General features: G+C 41.4%; 2 protein-coding genes across 3 annotated transcripts in view; one reads left to right on the top strand and one right to left on the bottom strand.

Moving 5' to 3' along the window:
• Positions 1-19,792: 19,792 nt before the first annotated feature.
• On the bottom strand, positions 19,793-20,530 carry LOC114064435 (basic proline-rich protein-like). The gene has a single exon (XM_027897459.1). It carries the CDS (start codon positions 20,528-20,530, stop codon positions 19,793-19,795), a length of 738 nt encoding a protein of 245 aa, XP_027753260.1.
• Positions 20,380-23,148, top strand: part of LOC114064441 (WD repeat and coiled-coil-containing protein) — a 9,285-nt gene continuing 6,516 nt past the window's right edge. Inside the window, exons 1-2 of one of the 2 annotated variants that reach the window (XM_027897478.1) lie at positions 20,380-20,577; positions 22,365-22,969. In XM_027897478.1, coding sequence (XP_027753279.1) covers positions 22,384-22,969 — 586 coding nt within the window. In that variant the 5' untranslated portion in view covers positions 20,380-20,577; positions 22,365-22,383. Of the gene's footprint in view, positions 20,578-22,364; positions 22,991-23,148 lie in introns of both variants that reach the window. The other variant, XM_027897477.1, reaches the window with a different exon arrangement.

Below are 23,148 nucleotides of genomic sequence, written 5' to 3'. Positions count from 1 at the left end.
TTTAAAATACCTGTAATTCAGTACAGTACTTGAAATTATGCTACAGGGGAAATTATTTGTTCAACAGCAGAGTATAGTGATTAATAGAAGAAAAATAAGGTTATTGTGGTTAAGGAATCAGCTGGAAGGAAGGTAGTAAATGATTACAGTAATATAGAAGAAAATGGGAAAAATTTACTAGTGGATTTTCTCATGATTTATCTTCAGGCTTATCATAAATTTTCATTAATGCTCTGCTGAGTTATGCTAATAAAATATGCATATGACATTAAATCAGTAGTATTTTCAATAGAGAATAAGGATATCACACCTGTAAATTGATGACCTTAGTATCTAGAATAAAAAGAAAAGGATTGAATCGAACTAAATGAACTAGTACGAAATGCACAGTGATATATTCCAGGATTAACAGATGAAATTTCTGCTTTAAACTGGGTATTCACTAGTTAGAAACAACTAAGGATGACAAGAGCTTGTACGTGTTAAGTGACTACAAGATGATTATGAATCAAAAATACGATACTTTTATGAAAAGAACGAAGGCAGTGTGTGGTTACATCAGTGAAGCACATCACTCAGCAGGTAATGCAGCAGTGGGCACACAGATGGGAGGCCTCATCTGGAAAACAACTTACATTCCTAGACATCCAATTGCAAGAAAGACACATTCAGATTTGAACTGATCATTAACCCAGTGTTAGTAAAACCAATACTGATTGGTAGCACATTCTTATTTACCTCACTGTTCCATCAGTTGTTGAATTTAAGTTCATTAAGATGATCTCAGCACCCAGGCAAGCGTGGGCACTGCATTAGGAAATACAAGACGAATGGTGAAAAGGTCAGGAGGCAGAAGCAGCTCCAGCTGACAGCTCAGAGGGGTGCAAAAAAGGGATGGAAAACACGTTCATTTATCGTGCAGACATGCAGTGTATGTAACACCTAATGCAGGGATCCTTTTTGCCTTAGTAAATTATTTCCTTCTCATACATATTTGCATTCCAAAACATGAGTTTTGAACGACAGTTTGGCACTGCTGTTCTGGGCTGGCTGCTGCCCAGAACACCCTTTACAGGCTATAAAATCTGGCTGAGGGCAGGCTGACTTGGGTGAAGGAAAACAATTATTGAATTGATGGTTTCTTTTTGCTGGATTTTTGTTGAGGGAGAGTTGGACTTGACACACTGCAGGAAGTTGGCTAAAGAAACTTAATACTCACTCACGCATGTGGAAATATATTTGTTTCTTCTGTGATTAATATGTTCTTAGTCTACCAATAAACTTTGGTTTAGGAAAAAGCAACTAGCATAATGAATTTCAGTTTGGGAATTTTAAGTCCTTTGGCTTCTGCTGGAGATAAATAACAACACAGCAAAGCCAGACATGGCTTTTGGGAAGAGGTGGGTTAAATTTATTTTGCCTAGAAAATTGTCTTTGGGTTAAAGCATGAAAATGGGAAATACTGGGGTGAGATTTTAGTTGTACTTCTAACTCTGTCACAAGTTGCTTCCACGACCTTGAGTAAATCTCTTAAGCTTCCTGTGTAATGGTATGATCCTCTATAAAAAGAGAATACTAAGAGTTACCTGCCTTACAAGAGTGCATGGGTTTAAATCAGGTAATCTGTGATAGGACGTGTGAACACATTCCTGAAAGAGAAGGCACGTTATCATCACTTAAACTAAGCATTAAACAAAAAAGGCTAAACAATTAGAAGATTAAAACAGAGGAAGATTCTTGACCTGACAAAATTTGTCAAAAAATAAAAATAAATGTAAAGTTGAATAAATTTATAATTATAAATAGAAGTATATGACAGAGGGAGTAGCTCATATGAATGCTCATAAGTGATGAAAGACAAAAAACTCTGAGACAACCTCTGAGGTCTGTAATTGAAATACAGTTTAGGACAAAAATCAAATGTCATGCAGCTTTGTATCTACAGTAGCTTCTTCCACTTCCAATGGCTGTTCCAACAATAATGTGCAAGGCTAAGTAGAAAACAAATTAGAGCAAAGTCATCGGTAGTACACATTTCCATTCAATTGATTTAAAGTCAACAGCAGCAGAGTTGGTTTTTTGATTATTCTTGAGTCGAAGCCTATCTAAATGAAAAAAATGAACCACGCAGGTCAAGGCAATGTGCCTGTCTCATTTATAGTCCACCTTTCTCTATAATTCATTAACTGAAGTATCAGTTTGAATAAACCTGCTATTTCAATCTAAAATCAGGAAAATGAAGTAGTTTTTAGCATGAAAATGCAGCAATGAAAAGCTTTGCACAAATACCTGTAGAGGTAAAGAGCATCCTTACAATGTCTATGCTAAGCACCTGCTCCTTGCTGAACATTCAACCCGTTGAGTTTTAGGTGTATTCAGGTTCAATAGAATATAGAATAGAACAGAATAGAATATAGAATAGAATATAGAATAGAATAGAATAGAATAGAATAGAATAGAATAGAATAGAATAGAATAGAATAGAATAGATAATTTGAAGAGACAAAGAAATTCTCTTATATACTTACAGCTATAATAAAAGGTTGCTGTAAGTTTCTGATTGAGAAAATGATACTTCTTTGATGCATTTCTTAGGTATTTCCTATATTGATTATGCAGCAGCAAATTTCTGGCTATTTTGAATGGGGAAAGAGATAAGAAGACCTTTGAAAGTTGGAAAGTTCATGTTTTTAATGGAAAGATATTTTTTATGGTTCCTATACATAAAATAAATCATAAATAAATAAATAACAATCAGCCATAGACTATCTGCATGACCAATTTACAGCAGAGTGGTGGAAAAGACTTTTGGAACAGTCAGTAGACATTCTGATTTACAGAATCCAATGTGGCTGCATGACAGCATAGATGCTATGTACAGAAAAGTGAAAGTGATTGATTTAGAAAGGTTGTTACACAGCAAAAAAGCACATGTTCACTGAGAGAGCAACTGTCAAAAGACAGCACAATTAGAAATGAAGACAAGCATTAAAAGAGACATTTATTTAGTCAAAGGTTAGATTACTGTGCACAGGAATAGGAGATGCAGTTGTGAATTCATTCAGCTGTAAGTTTCACATTAACAACAAAGATTCAAGGGTATGAAGTAGACGCAGACAGGGTAGGATTAGAAGAGGAGTCAGGATAGATGACATTCTTTCAATCCCTTCTAAAACATTACCTTGGATCTCTTCTAAATGTACAAAACAGAAAGGTCTGGGAAATAGGGTAAATAGACTGTTTACTCATATAACAAATACGTACAATACGGGGGCATTGCAAACATAAAGATGCCAAAGCAAAAAAATAAAAAAGCAAAGCAAAACACAACACATGGAACTACACTGGCGGAAAGCAAGGAAAGGACAACATTAAATTCACAGGACAAAGTAAAACAATATTATTTAGAAGAAAATGTCCCACTCACATATTTCATAATGACATTAGGTCACTGGAAAATGTCCAAAGTTAAAATGACTTTCCAATGAAAGCAGATCAGAAAAGGTAAATGCAAATATATATCTATTCCATAACCATAGTAGCTCGACTATTTTGTGGCCCTTGCACCAGAGTGATGGAACATAAAGGTGTCAATTCTCAGGGACACCTAAATTTCATGAAGCACGAATCAACCCCCTTTGCATTCAAGTGTGTTCTTTCAGTGACTGTCAGGGCAAATTCCAGGGCTGTAAATCCATACATTCCCTCACCTTCCCAAGCTACCTTGCTATTACAGCTTCTCAGGGAAGAAGCTGTCACTGTGTCCAGTCTCTCTGCAATTTTCCCTGTGTCAAAATAACCCTGAGGTTACTTTAGCTGACCAATGGATATCCAAACCACCCATGCATCCAGCTGAAACTGAGCACAGTACTCATTGCCCTGGCAGCATCTTGGTCAACATTATTCCAGGCATGACACATTCCCTGCCACTGAACTGACTCTTCAGGCAGACAGGCCCAACAAACACGTCCCAATACATTACACACACAGAGCTGATGCAGCTTTGAGCTGCAGCTCACAAATCAGAAAGCCAAGAGGCGTTTTCATAATCCTCACATGGGACTGAGATTTTGTTTAGAATGGCGCTGCATGATGATGTCATGTATAAACTGCAGAGTTTGTACAAAGAGAAAGAAAAAGCAAAATCACTAAAGAACTGAAAGGTAGATGAGCAGAGGAATGGTTAAAAGAACTCTGGCTCAATGTCTAAGCCATTAACAAGATATTTTCTTTTAAACACATGCATTTGAAGAAAAGCTTTTCAAATGGATCAGTTACTGAAGAAACAAAAGATGTTCTCCTCTGTGATGGCAAGATCCATTTGAGTTTAGTCCAGCAGCTGTTTGATCTGCCCGTCATTGAAATGAAACATGGTAAGTTCTTTTTATTTCTGGTATCTGATTTCACCTGTGGCCTTTAGTATAAAGAGGTATTTGTGGTAGAATAATTACTCCAGACTACAGTAAAATGAGATAAATTACTTCTTCTGACAAGTGTGTGTTTTCCCCTGTCTGAAATACAGTAGTGTCTCTTGAAATCATTTAAATGCTGAGTAACTGCAGAATGACCTGTTAGCAGAGTAGTATGTTAGATACCTCTACAGAGCAAGGCTGAGAAAATAATCAGCATACTGTGTTACCTGGAAGTACAAGTGCTGCCTTGAGACCTTATGGCATTTTGCTTCACCCATCTTTACAAGCTTATGCCAGACCTGACAATAGAGCGTAGGCTGGTGAAAAATTAATTTTCAGAATATTATATATATATTTATGTATCAACCAGCATTTGGGACTATTTTAATGTAAGATAAACAATGAAGCTCAAAGTTCTTATGTGCCAGACTCCCATTTTTGTCACCTACCACTGACTAACTTGTCAGGACAGAAGCTGTGAGGGAAACCATGGCCCCAGACTGGTCTCTGAATTGCCTTGTCCCTGTTGCTTCCTGTGTGTCACCTTCTCAGCAACACACACAGTCATTTTTTAGCCATTTCTGCTTCTGGTGGCTTTTCTCATCACAGTCTACTATGATCCTCTTTCTGAGACTGTTCCAGAAGACAAGGATATGCAGGTTTCATATTTTTGTCAGCAGTCTCCCTCAGCTGTGCAGTGCAGTGGAAGCATATGTGAAAAAGCTCTACCTGCTGTTGAGGCCTGAGCTATTTCCCAACAGCCTTCTACAGTAACACAGTGCAGCGCTGCAGGGCTGTATTTCCAGATCTTGATTTTGGAAAGAAATGCCCATAATAAACAACAGGACGGAGAAAACCTATTTTCAGGTCTATAGAACAGTTGAATATTTCATTAGCAGAACACCGCTCCTCAATTTCATGCATTAGAGTTCAGAGATATCAAAAAGATAATGTCTCAGAACCATCCTAATGTTTTCCTCTTTCTGTTCGATTTTCTGAAATTGAGTTTGTTTGCTTACAGCAAAAGAAAAACTGAAACAAGAATCTTTCTAAAACTCAGCAAAATCCTGCAAAATTATCAGGTTGGGAGTGGAAGTAGTTATGCAGCTCTTTATGCAGTTTTGGCTGGAACACGTTTATGATGTTCCTAAAACTTTCCTTTGACATCAGACATGAATATTAAATGTGAAGTTTAAAAATATCACTCCCATTCTTTAGTGCTATATAATTAAAGGGGATGTAATAAAGAGTGTGCTTGTATCGTAATGACAGCCTGGCCTTTTTTACTATGAATAAACACTTTAATAGATTGGGGGGAAAAAATTCACATATTCAGGCCAAATTCATGCCTACATGTTGAACTCGGGCTCATTGTTTGCCCTTTAAGGCCAGGACTGTATTACCTGTGCTAAATACAGTCTGTCATGGAGCGCCCTGCTACCAGCACACAGAAGTCTCTCATTTTGGCGCATCATCATCGTAATAATTGTTCATAGCAAAAGGACGCTACACGCTGCACAAGGCTTCTCCACCACTAAAATATTCTGTGGGATATGCTGCAAAGCAAGTTATCAATGACACAGAGAATTTCAAACCTTTACAAGGGATGAAAATAAGAAGTCCCAAGAGTTTGACATAAAAGTATTCTTCATCAATTTGACCAACAATGTAACATCCATTTGGACAATAGAACTTCCACTTTCAGGTCCACTGCTCAGAGAACCTGAAGTCTGTCCAGAATTAGAAAGAAAGTATTAAGAGCAGAAGATTAAAGATTCATGGTTTGGAATGACAATCTTCTTATGATGTAACAGGTGACATGACAACATGCAATAGTGTCTCAGCCTGGAAAAGTGCTTTGTTAATAGTTTAAGGAGGGGAGATTTTCCTTGTCCAGGCACATGCTTTGCTATGACCGACAAAAATTAAACATGTTTCTTCTGGATTTTCTACCCTTCTTTTTTTTTCACATTCCATTTCAAGGACAGTTTTGTCTCCCAAAATCTGGAGTCCCAACATGGAACATATCAGGGCTTTCTTTCCTTCATATCCCACCTAATGCCCCTGCTCAGCAATGACAGGATACGCTCTAAGGAAAGTGTGTCATACAAGGGCTCACACAATGATTTTCAGTTACCACAGATTTTTCTTTTCTTTTTCATAAAATGTCAAACTGAAAAATAAAGACAAATGGAGAATTCACTATTTTCTATAAGAACTGCAATATCAATCCAAAAGAACAGATGAATCACTAGAAAGAAAAAAAAAAAAAGAAAGATGGTACACATAGCTTCATTTTCAAGATGACTTGCAAAGGAAAGTAAAAGACAAAGGTGGGGAGGTTTATTTTCTGCTTCTATACCACAAAGAAAGTGAACCTGAGTGGTATTGAGGTCTTTGATTTTAATCTTTTCAGAGGAAAAAAAAAGGATTAAAAACGTCATTCAGATTTTGTTCATTCTCTTTATGAGAAGATTCAAGAATTAATTAAAGGACAAGAAGTTTTATTGTATCAGCATTTAAAATCATATTCAAGATGTAAATTCCATTTGCTGTATGAATTTGAAAACATACTGAACAATCTTGGTTTGATAGTAAAGGAGATGGAAACCCCTGCTCCCTTCAAGACCAAATACAGCACAATCATTTTCTTTGCCAGCTTTTCCAGTTTTTATGATCTCTCCATCATTTGGGTAGAGCAGATGAGTGAAAAGGCTAAGCAGAAGTAGATGGCACTAGAACAAAAGTCAGCGTGGAAAGGCTGGCTGAGTTTTCAGAAGATGGAGATACAGATTATCAGAACTGGCAAAGATGCACCTTGTCTTTGAACTTGATTTAAATAAGGGACAAAATGCCTCAAACCTTGCAAGACCTTTCATTTAGCCCCTCACTGCATTTGCACAAAGGTGTATTGAGCAAGGATTGTCAGACCTTAATGTCATTAGCGTAATAAGGCTTTAGTGCACAAAAAGGAGCCCTGCTGTGCCTGCGTGCTGGCTGACTTTGACAAACGTGCTTCTACATTTACGTAACCAGAGCCGTGCACTCATTTGCTTCTTCTTTTTTTTTTTGCTTAATTTTTGTAGGCTCTTCTTGGATTGTGCTCACTGCAGACAAGGATGGCTTTGTGCCATTAATATTCAGAGCCACACAAGAGATAATCATAAGGGATGGAAGTGACAGTTCAGAAGTCTGCGGAGGTCACTCCTACAAAAAAAACATCCCAATGCGACCACCGAGCAGAGTGACATAATTTCTGAATAAAGAACCCTGATGACCTTCTTTTCTCCTGCAGTACAGAGACATTCTGCAGTCTCAGACACTGAGTGACTAGAAAGCTGTCTTCAGTACTTTCGATGTATTTTAACTGTAAAGTCTGTGGCATGGTTACACTATAGCTACATCCTGGGGTTGGCTGGACCCCCATGATTTCTTCCGAAGGATGTTCACCACCGCTGTTGTTATCAATGGCTGCCAGTGAAGCAGAGACTAATGTCTACTTTGAGTGTGGTCAAGATGTTCTTGGAGAAACAATATTATGCTAAAAATCACGTTGTGACAACAAATCTAGCTGATGCAGGTGTACTGTCCACACAAAAGCTGAAGAAAATACAACTAAAGAGCCTTTATACTCATTAAGAAAAATGGAGAAGGAGAAAAAAAAAAAGAAAAAAAAAAGAAAAGAAAACTGCTTCAGGCTCTCTTCTCTGTTCCCGTTGGATCCCATGGAAACCTGCAACATTTTCAGAAATGCTTATTTTTTTATATGAAAATGTTCAATTATTAAAAAGGCTGCATCACTGTTTCCTGTCAGTGTCTTACACAGCATGCAGACTTATACATGCACATGGAAGAGAAAGAAAAAATCTTGCAAGATAAATTAAGGATCAAAGACATTGAATGTAAATTTCATTTGGCTAAATGCAAGTGTCTACACTGAACCTTTCATCTACCCTCCTGTAGGATCAGTCAAAAACAGAAAAGCACTTCTACAGCACACTACTCATGCCCTAACAGAGATTTCTAAAACTGATTGTGGTGAACCGTCCCTATTAAATAAATAAGTGCCTGTTCCTTCCCACTAACTGCAAAAGCAAGCAGGGGGACTGGTTTGAACACAAACATTTACACTCAGCCAGATGAACCTCACCCTCAGAGACAAGAGGCAATACAGACACAGTTGAGAGTCAGCCAGGCAGACTCATGTAAATTAAAGTATTGTGATTATGGTGACAGAAATAGGTATAAGGGGAGAACTTGAATGAACTCCCCAACTTTCCTTCCTCTGAACGCAAAGAGATGGATTAAGTGTAGTGAGTAGCCACGTGTGGGAGGGCATTTGGTCTGCTGAAACCATGGAAAGGTGTGCCTGCTTCACCCTGTACAGCCAGGGAAACAGAAAAGGGATGACACTTCTTTAAGCTACTTTTAAGAGTTGTTTTTCATATTATGCATTTTGGGTCTTGTTAATACTCCTGGGGAGTCTTTTTTCCCTGCTGGGAACCACGGCAAGCCCATTCATAGGGCACAGATCTGCTCTGAAGGACCTTAATGTATCTGGAGGTTTGGCATTAGTACCATTCCAGTGATGCAGCCAGAAATCTCACAAGGAACACTTTCAGTTCTTGAAATAAGTAAACAGTTTTGATTAATAGAATTAAATGTTCTCCTCATGCAAGTATCCTCCCAGAGACAAAGGAATCATCGTTCTAAATCACCTATGACCACAGGCATGCCAGGTAGCCAGGTATATTTGTACTGCCTTGTTCACAAAGATCTCTTTAAGCAGCCTCGAGGAGCACTGCTGATTGTAAAAAAACACCCCAAACAACAAATAAATCTGACTTTTTAACTATTAAACACATCTGTTACTTTGCAGTTATTGGGTTAATTGGATTTCCTGCTACTTTGCATTAAAATTGTGTTCAAAAGGGTATTTGTATTATTACTGCTTTAAAAATTTGGTTTAAGTCATGCTTTCCTTCACTAAAATCAGCATGAAGCACTGAAATCAAATAAGTAACACAGAGGTTCACAGACTTAGTATGGAGGGAAGACATTATCAGATTTCTAAATGACATAGTAATTTCCAAGCAGCAGATGTTTCTAATCCTGCAAATACACTTGAATAACATCCTTGTGTCTCATAACAGTCTCTGGTATTTACAAGACTTATGCTATGGTCAAGCAAAATGAAACTTAATTATAACTTACCAGAATGATGGGAGGATGTATTTTAGAGGACTACTTAGGCTCAATTCAAGGAAGAACCACAATGAAATTTTTCTCACAAATATTATCTTCTATGAGGAATAGTCCCACAGTTTAGTCCACTTGGATTGAGGCTAATGAAGCACAGAAAATATGTTACAGGGGGACTCTGAGAAGGTGAAAATTTGATCAGCGAATATCCAGGTGTCAAAGATGCCTCAGAACTTATAACTAGACATTTCATTGTCAGCCTGTCACATTACCATTTTAATTTTTCATGCATTACTCTTCCATAAAATGATCTGAAAGTTGAGAAGATCAGGAATGAGAGGAGATTCTTTGAACAGCTATCAAAGTTTGGTTTGGTTCTGTTTGGTGGAGGTAAAAAAGGACAAGCCAACTTTCAGATGACAATACAATTAGCTTCAGGGAATAACTGGCTGTAAAATTAAAAAAACTTGGTTCTGGATTTGTAATACTTCAGTGACACTTTTTTCGCTGCTGTATGTTGCAAGGGTTATTGAACCTAAGGAGGAACCAATCTGCCTGCAGGTTCTATCATCACCCAGCACAACTAGGTAACAATTGAGAACACCAGTTCATCTTAGTAGACACAATTTTATAGGAAGGCTTATGAAAAAAATATTATATATCACTTGAAATAGTAAATGTGAAAGAATAGAACTGCCCCCTACACTTATGAACATGCTATTATGTACGTATATTTAAAAACAGGTGTTTAAAGCATATTAATGCACTTCAAAATGGACAACAATTGAACAAAATATTTGTTTCCACGTAATGACTTAGGAGAGCAGTGCAGTGGAGAACTATCTTATCTAGTGTCTATCACAGGGCTGTAAAGTTAAAACTGAAAGCAATAAAAGCACTGGAAGAAATGCTGAGAAGATTTATGCAAAGCAGAGGATAAATTTTCAGCTTTGGTTTGGATGGAGAACAGATGGAGAATCAGCGAAGTAGAGAGATAGAAGATGACTGTCCTATTAAGCACAAGCTGTACAGAAGATTTTTGCACAAACACTGATAAAGGCATGTGGAGACAGAGAAGGAATTTGTACCAAACGAGTTGAGCAGAGAGTAGGCTGTGAAAAGGAGAAAAGCATAGACTGAGGAGCATTCACTATCCTCCAGAAGTGCTATTTCATAGGGCCAAAATCAGTCAGTTTGGGAAAAGGGGAGTTGTTTGGATCGCCTAAATGTCGTGAAGGCACTAACCCTCTTTTCTGAGTCCTTATTTCAGCAGGAGAAAGGACAGGCTCTTCTGGAAGAATAACAAGACTACTGGGCTAAGCTCCTGTCCAGAGTCACCTGACAGGGAAGTCTATCTTCTGTAATTAAAGCAGAGGAAAGTTAGGAAGACTGGGAGCTTAAATTAGAAGTGGAAGCAGAGTGACTACACTCATGGTGCCACACCAGTAGTGCTCAGAAGACTAAATGGTGTACCAGCTCCTCCAAAACACTTCCCCTGTGAGGAATAAACAGCATACCACAAAGTCTAAATTTCCATTTTAATGACTCTGCATCTTTATCCAGCACATTTATATGCATCCCAGCATATTTTTAGGAGTTGCTATAGCTTTACTTAAAAGTACAATCTGCTTCAAAGTAAAATTAAAACTTAGCTTACATTTTCCATAAGTTACCTGCTAAGCATGCAGCAATCTGCTTTCTCTTCATGTTTTTTTGGTATTGTCCCACTTCTTGAGAAAATGCTAACAACAGAAGTTTTACATTCCACATAGGCTTTTCCTTTTTTGACTTTGAAAACACTTTGGTGAGAACAGTAATAAAACAATATACAAATGAAATGCAACAAAATCAAAGTAATCTGATGTTCTGCTGGCCAATCTATGATGCTGACTTTGCACAATGAAATATTATTTTGTTGTTCTTTATAATAGCTAAAAAGTGAGAGCTCGCTGCAGAAAGTGTATGAAGTAGGCCTTGCACCAACCTCAACTAGTTCTTCCCTTTTTTCCTCTACTATTCTGGAACAGTATTTCCTATATTCATTTGAATTTCCCTTAATATCTTTTCAATCACTGAAGTAGTATAAACAGTATAATCAAGCCTAACTTCCTTTCCCCTGATTCTCATTTTCATCTGTGTTTTCTCAGCTTGGACAATGAACTTATTTTTAGTCATTTTTAATTTCAGATTTTCCTGCCTTAACAGAAAACCACAAGCATTGGACCATTTTCACCATTCAAAATGTAGCTGAAGGGTTTGTCTCCAGCCCAGGGCAGTGCCAATTATCATTAAGAAACCCCTGTCAGACATTCATCTAACTAGTTCTTAAAAAAACCCCAACATATAGTACCAGGTTGCACTAACCCATTCTTTAGACCTGGACTCTGACAGGTCAGGACCTGATCTGACGTTTAAGCACGTGGAGTTAGGCAAGGTAAATCCTGGGAGTTATGAAATTCCACACATGAAAGTAAGAATTTATTTTCTATTGTCACTCACAACTGAAATTCACTTACGTATTAGTGGTGTATGTGTTAATAGTAATTTTACATGTTTTTATATATATGCTAATTAATCAATGCTGTGGCTTCGTTTTTCCAACAGACTGAGGCAATTTCACAATCTTTCTGTTAAATGTAAGCTCACTTTGTTGAGGTTCAGTACTTCTGGCTAGTTTTATTACCTGTTGGACAAGCAGAGAGCTGCCATTAGCCCCCAGCTAATGACATTTGGGTACCTCTCCTACGAGTCTCCAAAGTGCTCAGTGCATTGTCCTTGACCCTTACGCCTCCCTTTCCTCCACTGTTATTTGACACATGTGCATGAACAGCCAGGTCAGATCAGGTGTTTGGATGCACGTGGTGCCAAACTTCAGGATGGGTACAGAGGGACTTCCCAACACGAGGTGACGTTTGCAGTGTTACACAGACCTGCCAGTTAAAACCATTAATGTTTGACAACCTCTGTCCTTTGACAAGGATTCATCCCACTTGTCAGCAGGCACCATGGTATCCTGACAGCCAAGGAAGCACACAGCACACACCTAAACATCTGAACACCACTACAGACAAAAACGAACCAAAACTCCAGACAAATGCAAACCTTTTGTTCACTTCAGAGGCAGGCAACAGTCTCTTCCTTCCAATCAAACACACTTAATAAATCTAAAAAATGTAAAAGGCACTACAGAAAAACACAGTTCTCAAACATTATTTTAAAAAATAAGTACAAAATTCACAATAATATATGAAGTTCAGCAGTCAAAAAGTAAACTTTCTCCATTTTAAAAATGCTCTTGTGTCCTTATGAGAATTTAGCTTGGGGATGCTGAGGTGAGGTTTTCCAAAGAAATACTGGTGACAGGCCTCCTCTTTCTCCATTGGACCCCTGGTCATTCATCCTGCAGCCACTGGATGGAAATATATGGACCCAAACATTTATGGGTCTAAAGACACCGATCAAAACATTTTTAAAGTGGATCAGTTTCTCAATTCCACCTACAGTTCAGCTGCACAATTGTTCCAGCATAAAGAAATCACAGCAATTAATTACTAACATGGACATTGACATCATAGCTCATACTTTTTATTTATTTATTTATTTATTTACATGTATTCTGTGTCTCCATAATTATTAATAAATTTCTTTTTAAGTTTAACACTTCAGTGCATTTTACAATAAGGCTCATTGCATTTTGTTACATGTCACCTACCTTAGAGAGCACAACACTATTTGATTTGTAAGCATGATGCTAATTGTTTCCCTTGTTATCTTTCCCTGAGAAACTTAATTCACCCAAAAATAAGTCAAATGAGTAAAAAGAAGAAAAGTCAGAGTACTGGCTCCATTGAAAATTACTGTCAGAATTTCCCCTGAACTTCAAACAAGTCACGATTTCACTCCATTTGTAAATATTCTTATGCTCGTGCAACTTGTACACAGCTGTCACCTTCATTTCCTTGTCTACCTTTCCTCATTAACATTTTATTTAGATATCAATGATATTGTTAGCAACACAAAATGTTGCTACACTGATCTTCATTGATACACTGTTATCTCAAAGCACTTGAACCTGTTAACAGCACAGAAGAAAACTGAGCATGCCAACAGTGTGCCAGAAATGCAGGATTAATCTAAGCAGCAATAAAGATGAAAGTAGTGCTTTTGCAGATTAGTTACATAAAAGGAAAACAGAAAATGCATCAGTAAGAGAAGGAAGTATCTAGGACTGAACTGGTTACAGCCACAAGAAAGGGTTCTCACAGCAAGATTTACGGAGAAGAAGGAGAGAAGGTGTCTATATAGGGGGGCACAAGCAAAAGGGGACACCAGGTGCCTACCAGAAAGATTAATATCTGAACAATCTCTTTCACAAGGTATTTCTAAATATCTGTAATGATAGGGTTTGTGTAAGTGTGGATTAACCACAGTTACAAGGGTGTGTAATTTAAAAGAAGATATTATTTGTTCTTAAGATGTATGCCTGGAAATGTTATTGGAAAGGTTATTCCAAAGGAAGACTGTCATATCAAAAATCCTTACTTACAACATATCTGTTCTACCCCAAAAAATTTTACAATGAAAAGGCTCTCAAAAGGCTAACTTATTTTTAATATACATTATGCTATTCTGGTTTTGCATGTTATTTACTGTATACAACAAACAGTGTGAGTAGTCTGAAGACTGACTTTTACTTCATAGCACTTCCACAGCACTGCAATTACATCAGGTTGGCACAGAACTTTATGCTTTATGCCAGTGCTCTGGAAGGTCTGTTTTCCTGCCTCAAATCAAATATTTTGACTGTTCACATTTTATGTCCTTGTTTTGGGCAGCTGAATGTTAAATACTTGAAAACTGTTCTATCCATTAGGTCTCCTTTCCTCTTAGCAATACCACTCTCCAAGTTCTCTCACAGACATCCACCCTGGACTTCGTTTCTCTGCCCTACTCTAGAATTTGGTGTCTCCCCTAAACTGCAGCACAGTGAATAGAATTTAGCTGACAGCCTGTATCAGACACAGAAAAGCACTGGTGCAGGTTTTTACATACAGAAAAAGTAGGCTGTGACAGTGGGAACAACTGCAGGGAATGACAAAACATTCCTGCATGAGTTTGCTACATTGCACATGCCTTCTTCCTGGTATAAGAAACAATCAGCTGTTTGACAACTAATATAAACAACATCCTGGGGCTCCTTTGTCTCTACAACAAGCAGCAAAGTGTTGGACCTGCTAGGGCAGGCTTGAGGAGACTTGGAGTGGAAGCTACTTTGGAGAGGTGTGGTAGTTACAGCTGCAGAGAAAAGCAGTAATTCCCACTCACTTCGTCGCTGTTCTAATCCCCAAAGTTTGCACTGATCCCCTCCACCCCTCAAAGCCTGGAGACACAAGGAATCAATCCCCTGCAAGGCCTTGTGCTACTGAGCACAAGATTCAGTTTTGCCTATGCTGGAGAAACACTGTGACCCATCTGGCTGCACTCAGCCAAGTCGAGCAGACATGATTCTCAGTGTGTCTCGCACACAAGGATCTTCTTCACACACCCCCCAGCACTGTCTGCCTTCTTCTAACACCATGATATTGACTCAGGAGTAGGCAATTTTCTGCAAAATTGCTCATCTTATATTATCTTCACTACTAATCACCTCCCAAAATGAAGGAGAAACATTTTAATCTAATAATAAAAAGCACATAAAACATCTGTATCTTTTAGCTACCGATCTTAGGCTTTACCACATCATATTTCAGAGGTCTAAATTACATGGAAGTGCCTCATTAAGTTTTCCCATTAAGAAATACGATTATGAGATCAATTTGTTCATTCAGTAGTGTCCATAGCCTGGATTAAATATATATATATATTTTTAAAAGATGCTTGTGAAGTTAAAAAGAAGTATCTTCAAATTATTCTTTTCCCTTGTAACGTTATGTTCTTTGAATGTGTACATGTTCAGTAAGAGCAAAGAAAAACATCTACAGAGTGCATACATAATAACTCTACAGCATGTCTGCCCATCACATCCATTTCACCTCCCCTCCCTGCCATTCCCTCCCTCTAACAGATACTCATAACTCTTCTATCTCAGACTCTCCTCTATTCTTATTAATGCTGTGTTTCAACTAATTTGAAAAGCAGACACCCAAATGATACAACAAATTAAGTTATGAGAAGGCAAATCTGCTCTCTATGCAGGGCCTGAGAACAGATTCGAGAGCCTGCTCAATGTTTAAGGATAAGCCTGACTCAATGCAATCACATGTTTTTAAAAGCTGAAATATTTGCTTTAAATGAGCATGACCATAGGAAACAATTTCTGTAATTTCAGCCTTTTAAATACCTTTCCTGGCGTAATTTCATTGCCTCACTTTCTACCTTACATACATCTCCTGAGGGGTTCTGCGTCATTAAAAGCCCCGAAGTCACAGACACATTATATGTATCACCAGTGAATAGCTTGAAAAGTCTGGAAAAGAAAGAAAGAAAACAAGAGATGTTTATTTGCAGGGCAGCTGCTGAGGAATAACCTCTGTGACTAGCCGTGGCTTGTGGCTGCTGGCCAAGCAGCCTACAGCCATCGCCACGCTGTTCTGCAAGGCAAAATAACCAGGCTGTGGTTACACAAATAAGACACACACTGTGGGCATAGAAATAAACACTGAGGTGTAATAATAACGACCCACAAGCCGTCCTGGCACGCTGGTAGGTTGAGTTCTGGGACAGGTTGGGACAGGCATTGTGGGCACAGGAGGACCCGTCCTGCTGGTCAGGGTGGTTCTGAGGTGCGTGGCAGAGCGGGAAGCAGGAGATGAGGGCAGGGAGGCAGGATGAGGTGCAGGGATAGAGGGTCCATCCAAGGTGGGTGGGGGTGAGGGGCAGCTGGGAGCACTTGGCTGGGGTGGGTGAATGGAACAAGCAGGAGTTAAAGTGCAGTTTAGTACCTGGCAGGAGACTGTGCTCTGGCCAGGAAATGGTGCAGCCTCCTCTGCCTTGTTTTAATAGGTTTTAAAACCATTTACATTATTTGAAGCTGTTGTTTTTTTTTTTTTTTTTTATTTGCCTGTCTGATGCCCTTGTTTACCCCATGCCATCACCCAAGGCGGTGGAAGAGCATTAAATCTTCCCCTGTACCTGACACTGGTGAGGCCACACCTCGACTCCTGCATCCGGTGTGGGGCCCTTCAATTTAGGAAGGACACTGGGGGGCTGGAGCGAGTCCAGAGAAGGGCAGCAGAGTTAAGGAAAGATCTGGAGCAAAAGTCTGATGAGGAACAGCTGAGGAAGCTGCAGGTGTTTAGCCTGGAGAAGAGATTCAGGGGGGACCTTATCACTTTCTACAGCTCCCTGAATGGAGGTTGTAGCCAGGTGGGGCTCGGGCTCTTCTCCCCAGTAACAAGGATGAGAGGACATAGTCTTAATCTATGCCAGGGGAGGTTTAACTCGAACATAAGGAGGAAATTTCTTCACAGAAAAGGTGATTAGGCACAGGGATGGGCTGCCCAGTGATGTGGTGGAGTCACTGTCCCTGGAGGTGTTTAAGGAAAAACTGGGCATGGCTCTTAGTGCCATGGTGTAGTTGAGAAGGTGATGTTTCATTACATGTTGGACTTAATGATCTCAAAGGTCTTTTCCAACCTGATTGATTCTGTGATTCTGTGATTCTGAGTCAGCTCCATCTCAAGGGAAATATTATTTTTCAGACTTTCAATTAACTATGAGTTTTTGTGATATTTTCAGTTCATTTGTAGAACTCGTAGCATTTATACATATAAGAGAATTTACATGACGAAAATAAATCCTTAAAAATACTTAATTGTATAATTATAGGCATAGGAAACAAAAATAAACATTTAGTGTGGAAAATGTCTTTGAGGCATTTAACTGTGGTTAAATGTTTATTTCTGTCTATTAAGATGGATGGTCAATTTAAGTTTATATGAAAATAGAAAAATGTAAAATCATTACTGTTCAACGTGATTCTTGTGAGATTAAAATTATTATTAGCAAACTGATTATAAACTGATTATAAACCACAGTGGCTCCACTGCTTATCTTTCTAAACTAAAAAACATAACCTTGGAAATCTATTCACGATCTCAAATCTTGATTTATATATATATTTACTGCAACTCACAGCATCAAATGCCTGAAGCTGGCAGAATGCCTCAAAAATACAACAGTTTAAGCAAATCCTATTCTTCACCTCCAGCCATCTCTGCCTCTATCCCATGATCATTTTTTTTTCTGAACAAGCTTCTAAAGCAACCTGGAAACTAACTTTTTTCAATTTGAATAGCAGGGATTTCTTTTCCATAAGCCACTATAAGCAGTATAAGAACAAGTAAATTCTTATTCCTTAAAACCTTCTCAAACACACCAACCTGTCTTTTGGCATCTTGCAGGTGCCCTTTCAGGTATGAAACAGCCAAATTACACTGAGCTTTTTTGGTTAGAGGTAGTACATGAAATTTTACCTTGTATCCCATAGATACTTAGATATTGATAATCTATTCATGGAGCTCAGAAATTTTTCTGTGACTGAGGCAGAATCTGCATTTAAATGGTATATGCCTGAAAGTCACCAGGTTCAGCATCAAGTTGCTCTGTTGGTAGTTTGTTCCAGTGGTCAGTCAGGCTCACAGCTGTGTCTTACGTATTTGAATCCATACATTGCTCTTAAACCTTCCTTCACTAACTTTAAGAGCTTTTTCATGCCTTCTTTTTTTTTTACCCTCTGTAAAAGCACTCATGTGATATGGCCAAGTCACCACCTAGTGTTCTTCTCTTGCTAAGTTTGAGCTACTTACATATTTGACCTTGCAACTATTTTAAGCACATTTTTCAACACCTCTGGCAGTTCTTCAAGGCACCTTTTTCAGTATTTCAACATCCCATAAAGAGTGTGGGGTCAAAAACTGTATGATGATCGCGCTGCTCTGCAGGGCTGAGGAGTGGCAAAGTGGCACAGTGTTGCAATATAATTAACTTTTAGAAGGCCTTGGAGAGTTTTAAAGAGTTATGCCTGATGCAATAGACTGGGACCAGGTAAGTTGTACTGGATTAATTCTGCATTATATTGATATGCTTTCTTCACTTCAGTGTGGCCCCCTCACATTGCGGGGTCACAATTCCACACCGGGACCCCGCTGTCCTCCCGCTGGAGGCATCTCCTGGGATCCCCTCTGAGGCCTCTCTGAGAGCCACCCGCGTGCAGGCAGGCTGGGGGTGGTGTCTCGGAGGTGTCACACAGGAGGTGACCCTCGGGAGCTATGGAGGGGATGGCAGTGAGACAACCATCTCCCTCAATCAGCTGGTGATGCTTTGCGTGATGCCAGCCGTGTTCCTGGGGTGCCCGAGGCAAAGCATCGCCAGCCGGGCGAGGGAGGGGATTGTCCGGTTCTGCTCTGCACGGGGGCGGCCTCGCATTGAATAGTGTGCAGTTTTGGGCACCACGATATAAAAATTTTGGGCATCAAGCTACTAGAGAGCATCCAAAGGAGCGTGGAGATGGTGAATGGTCTGGAGGGGAAGCCTCATGAGCAGCGCCTGAGGGCACTTGCTGTGTTCAGCCTGGGGGAGACTGAGGGGAGACCTCATCGCAGTTGGAGCTCGTTAGCCCTGTAAGGCAATCCATCTACGTCCTGAGGACCTCGCTGCCACCGTCCAAGCTTGCTTGGCCCCGGCAGATGAACATGAGGATTAAAGGGTGGGCTCAGTTGCACACATACTGTGTCTCACCTAAAAAAATCCAGTGCGCAGGCTGGAAGGTGTAAAGACCTTCCCCGGTTCTTCGTTCGCGAAGACTGGCTATTACATTTACATTACATCGCAGTTAAAACTTGCTCGTGAGGGGAAGCAAAGGGGCAGGTACCGTCTCCTCTCTCTGTTGGCCACTGACAGGACCTGAGGGAATGGCGTGAAGGTGAGCCGGAAGACGTTTTGGTTAGATACTAGGAAAAAAGTTATTCTCTCAAAGGGTGGTTGAGCGCTGGAAAAGGCTCCCTAGGGCACTGGTCATGGCACCAAGCCTGACAGAGTTCAAGAACCATTTGGACAACGCTCCCATGCACATGGTGTGACTCTTGGGATGGCCCTGCGCAAGGCCAGGAGTTGGACTCGATGATTCTGACGAGCCTCTTCGGACATCCCGTAAGCTCCCTTTACATCCCCTCCGCCTCTCAAGGGCGGCTGAGGGGTACGGGGGGAGGGCGGAGCGGCGCGGGGCGCCCGCCCGGTGCAGGCACCGCCCGCCGGGTCACAGAGCGCGGCCGCTGCGGAGCGTCCAGCGGGGCGGCGCGGGGCGGGCGCCCCCAGCGGCCGGGCGGTGCTGCGCTGTGAGGGGCCGTGCGGGAGGGGAGGGGAGGGGAGGCGGGCCCGGGCCGTGCGGGAAGGCGGTGCCCGCCACAGCCCAGCGTTGCTGGGGCTGCACGGCCCCGGTGCCGCCTCAGCGGAGCCGGGCCGGGCCGCGGACAGGGTGGGTGAGCGAGGCAGCGGCTGCGGCCGCGGCGGGGCGGAGAGCGGCGGGCGGGCCGCCGGGGAGGCGGGGAATAGCGGTGCGGGCGGGCCCGCGGGGGAGCGGCGGCGCGGGCGGGCGGGTGGGTTTGGGCGCTACCTGGGCCATTACCGCCGCCGCCGCCGCCCCGGGCCCGGGGGGTCCCCGCAGCGGCTCCTCTGCCCCGAGGGGTTGGGGCGGGCTCCGTGTTTTGCCGGGCTCCCGGCGTGTGGTGTGGCACCTGCCGCAGGAGCTGGGCCCGGGCCGGGCGCTGCAGGAGGCGGCGGGGGTTTGGGCGCGGGACACTGCAGGGCAATGGCCGGTGGGTCTCCTGCTCTTTTTGCTCTTCCAGGTCTGCCGGGATAGCAGGAAACATCCTTTGTGTCACAGGAGCCTCTCCAGATGGCCCAGGAGGCTTTAGCATCTTGGCGTGTCCTGTGAGGCGCGTTACCTCGTGTCTCCCTGCCATCAGTAAGTGGTGCCCAGCAGTGTGTGGGTTCCGAGCACAGCCAACACCCAGCTTTCATTTTCCTGCAGGTGGTAGCTGCTTGACGGGATTGGGGTTGGTTATGCTGGAGTGCAGAGGAGAGGCCGGGTGGATGGTGGAGAAGTTGAGTTGGAAATACCTCCAATAGTGCTTTCCCCACCATGAGGAAGGATCCAGTGTACTTAAACTTATCCTTGACAGACATTTCCTTAATTGGCTCTTACAGATTATGAAATTCATGGAGTGCCTTCCCCCCACTCCCCAAGGTAACCTGCTTCGATGCTTAGCTATCACTTATCGTCACAATTTTTCCTTAATAGCTGACCTAAATCTTTGCTAAAACTAAGCTGATTATTATCTTGCACTATCCAGAGTATACCTGGAGTACAATGGATCCATGTGCTCCTGTCAGCAGGCTGATGGGTGTTCTCAAGTTTCCACTTACAATCTTCACTCACTCTCTTCCCATATCTGTCTGGTCCCTGAGCTCTGTTAGGCATTTCCATCATCCTTGGACTCAGAAGTATGTGCAGTACTCCAGTGGAAATGCTGTTAGCAGTGTGGAAGAGGGGTAATTATCTGCCTTGTGTATGGCATCCCTCATAAAAACATTCCAGAATGATTCTGTTTCTCACATTACTGATACATTTAATTTGTGATCCACTGTAAGCCAGATCCTTTTTTGCTATACATCTACTTAGGAGATTATTCCTGAAGAGGCATCCAAGTTGGTGTTTTTTTTTTTTCCTTTGCTAAGTATATTATTTTGCATTTGTTATTAGTCTAAGAAGAAGTTATCTTGATCAACATAACAACTTTCTTTGCAATTTTAGTCTTTGAAATTCACTCTTGCAATCCTCTTCCTCCAAATTTAGGATCATCCACCAATAGTTAATTAAAATACCAAGTGGTGCCAGGCCCTGCATTTTGGGATAAGCTCTCCCAGTTTGAAAATTTGACTTTCTCAAACACTTCTTGTTTTTTATGCTTCCCACTAGAGCTGCAACTCATTCTGTGCCCTGGCTTTGCAATTGTGCCAAATCCTATGGAGAATCTTAAGTGAGGAAACCAAGATTCCTTTGAATTGGCTTTTATGCTCAGAGTGTGCTCAGCTGCGCTCTGTGAGCTCGCAGCACACAGAAATACATATAAAATCCCAAACTTTTCTAAAGTGTTGGTGCCTTGTCTATGGTTTTTTAAAAATTCTTTTCTCATTAATTTCCTCAGAAAAATCTGCTTTGATCCAAACTTTCTTCCACACTGCATTTGCTTTTTTAGAGAGCTTTCTGGAATAAACATGCCTCGTTCTCACATGCTTAAGACAGGATCAGATTTGTAGATAATACATTAATGCTTGGTTATACTTGTAAGGGATTACTTCATCTGATCACAAATGGTCCGTGAAGTTGAGAGCCAGAGGTGATGTTTTGAGAATTGTTAATACTGAAGTAAATCAGAAAATATTCTGGGAACAGCAACTTACTGATTAGAATGAAAGGACTGGTGTTGCGATGAAAATGCAGCAGAAATCTGGCGGTAAGGCTGTGCAAACAGCAAAGTTTCTTTCTCTTAAAATTGCCTTTCACTGTGGAAATATCATAAACTAAAAATTCTAGGGTTTGGTAACTAAGCATGGATGAACATTATATGTACATTGACTTCACTGGAAGGATGAGTCCAGCGTTGGCAGGATCAGAAGCTGAGTAATCATACAGGTTGTCCTCTGTCCTCTACAATAGTTTCTTTTTATTTCTCGTCCTAATTTTTTCAGATGTCTCACTTTAAAAATCATGGAGCTGGGAAAGGCAAAGCTTCTGCGAACCGGCCTCAATGCCTTGTGCCAAGCAATCCACCCCGTGCACGGGCTTGCTTGGACGGACGGGAAGCAGGTGATCCTGACCGCGTTACACCTTCACAATGGGGAGCCCAAATTCGGTGACTCGAGCGTTTTTGGTCAGTTTGAGCACGTCCATGGGCTGTACTGGGGCCCGTGTGCCCCCGAGGCCCCAGCCCTGCTCACGGTGCAGCACAAGAAGCACATCACCATTTGGCAGCTCTGCTTCAGCGGCGCCGATAGGAGCAACCTCCTGGTGTCTCAGATCTGCGACATCAGCGAGCCGTACCCCGTGCTGCCCCAGGGCTGCGTGTGGCACCCCAGCAAGCAGGTCTTGGCCGTGCTGACCACCCGGGACGCCTCCGTCTTACCCTCCGTCCACCTCAACAACTCCAGAATTAGCGCGGAGATCAAAGGCAGCGGCCTCGTCCACTGTGCCTGTTGGACCAAGGAAGGAAATCGCCTGGTTGTGGGGGTGGGCAGTGCCCTTCACTCCTACATTTGGGATGATGATCAGAAAACACTGAATGCTTGTTCTTTCTGCCCAATCTTTGATGTGGGAGGCTACATCTGTGCCGTGGAGGCGACGCAGAATTTCCAGGTTGCCGTTGCCACTGAGCTCCCTCTGGACAAGATCTGTGGCTTAAATGCTGGTGTTGCATTTGAAGTTCCGTCGAGCGTTGAAACCGAGTCCTTCCCCTCTCAGTCCAGCTTGTGCGGG

Source organism: Empidonax traillii, unplaced genomic scaffold (genome assembly GCF_003031625.1).
Source record: "Empidonax traillii isolate 1590-97213 ecotype Southwest subspecies unplaced genomic scaffold, ASM303162v1 scaffold543:size1229247, whole genome shotgun sequence".
NCBI lineage: Eukaryota > Metazoa > Chordata > Aves > Passeriformes > Tyrannidae > Empidonax > Empidonax traillii.
Note: the sequence above shows the minus strand (reverse complement) of the source record. Positions and strands in the feature narration are given on the sequence as shown.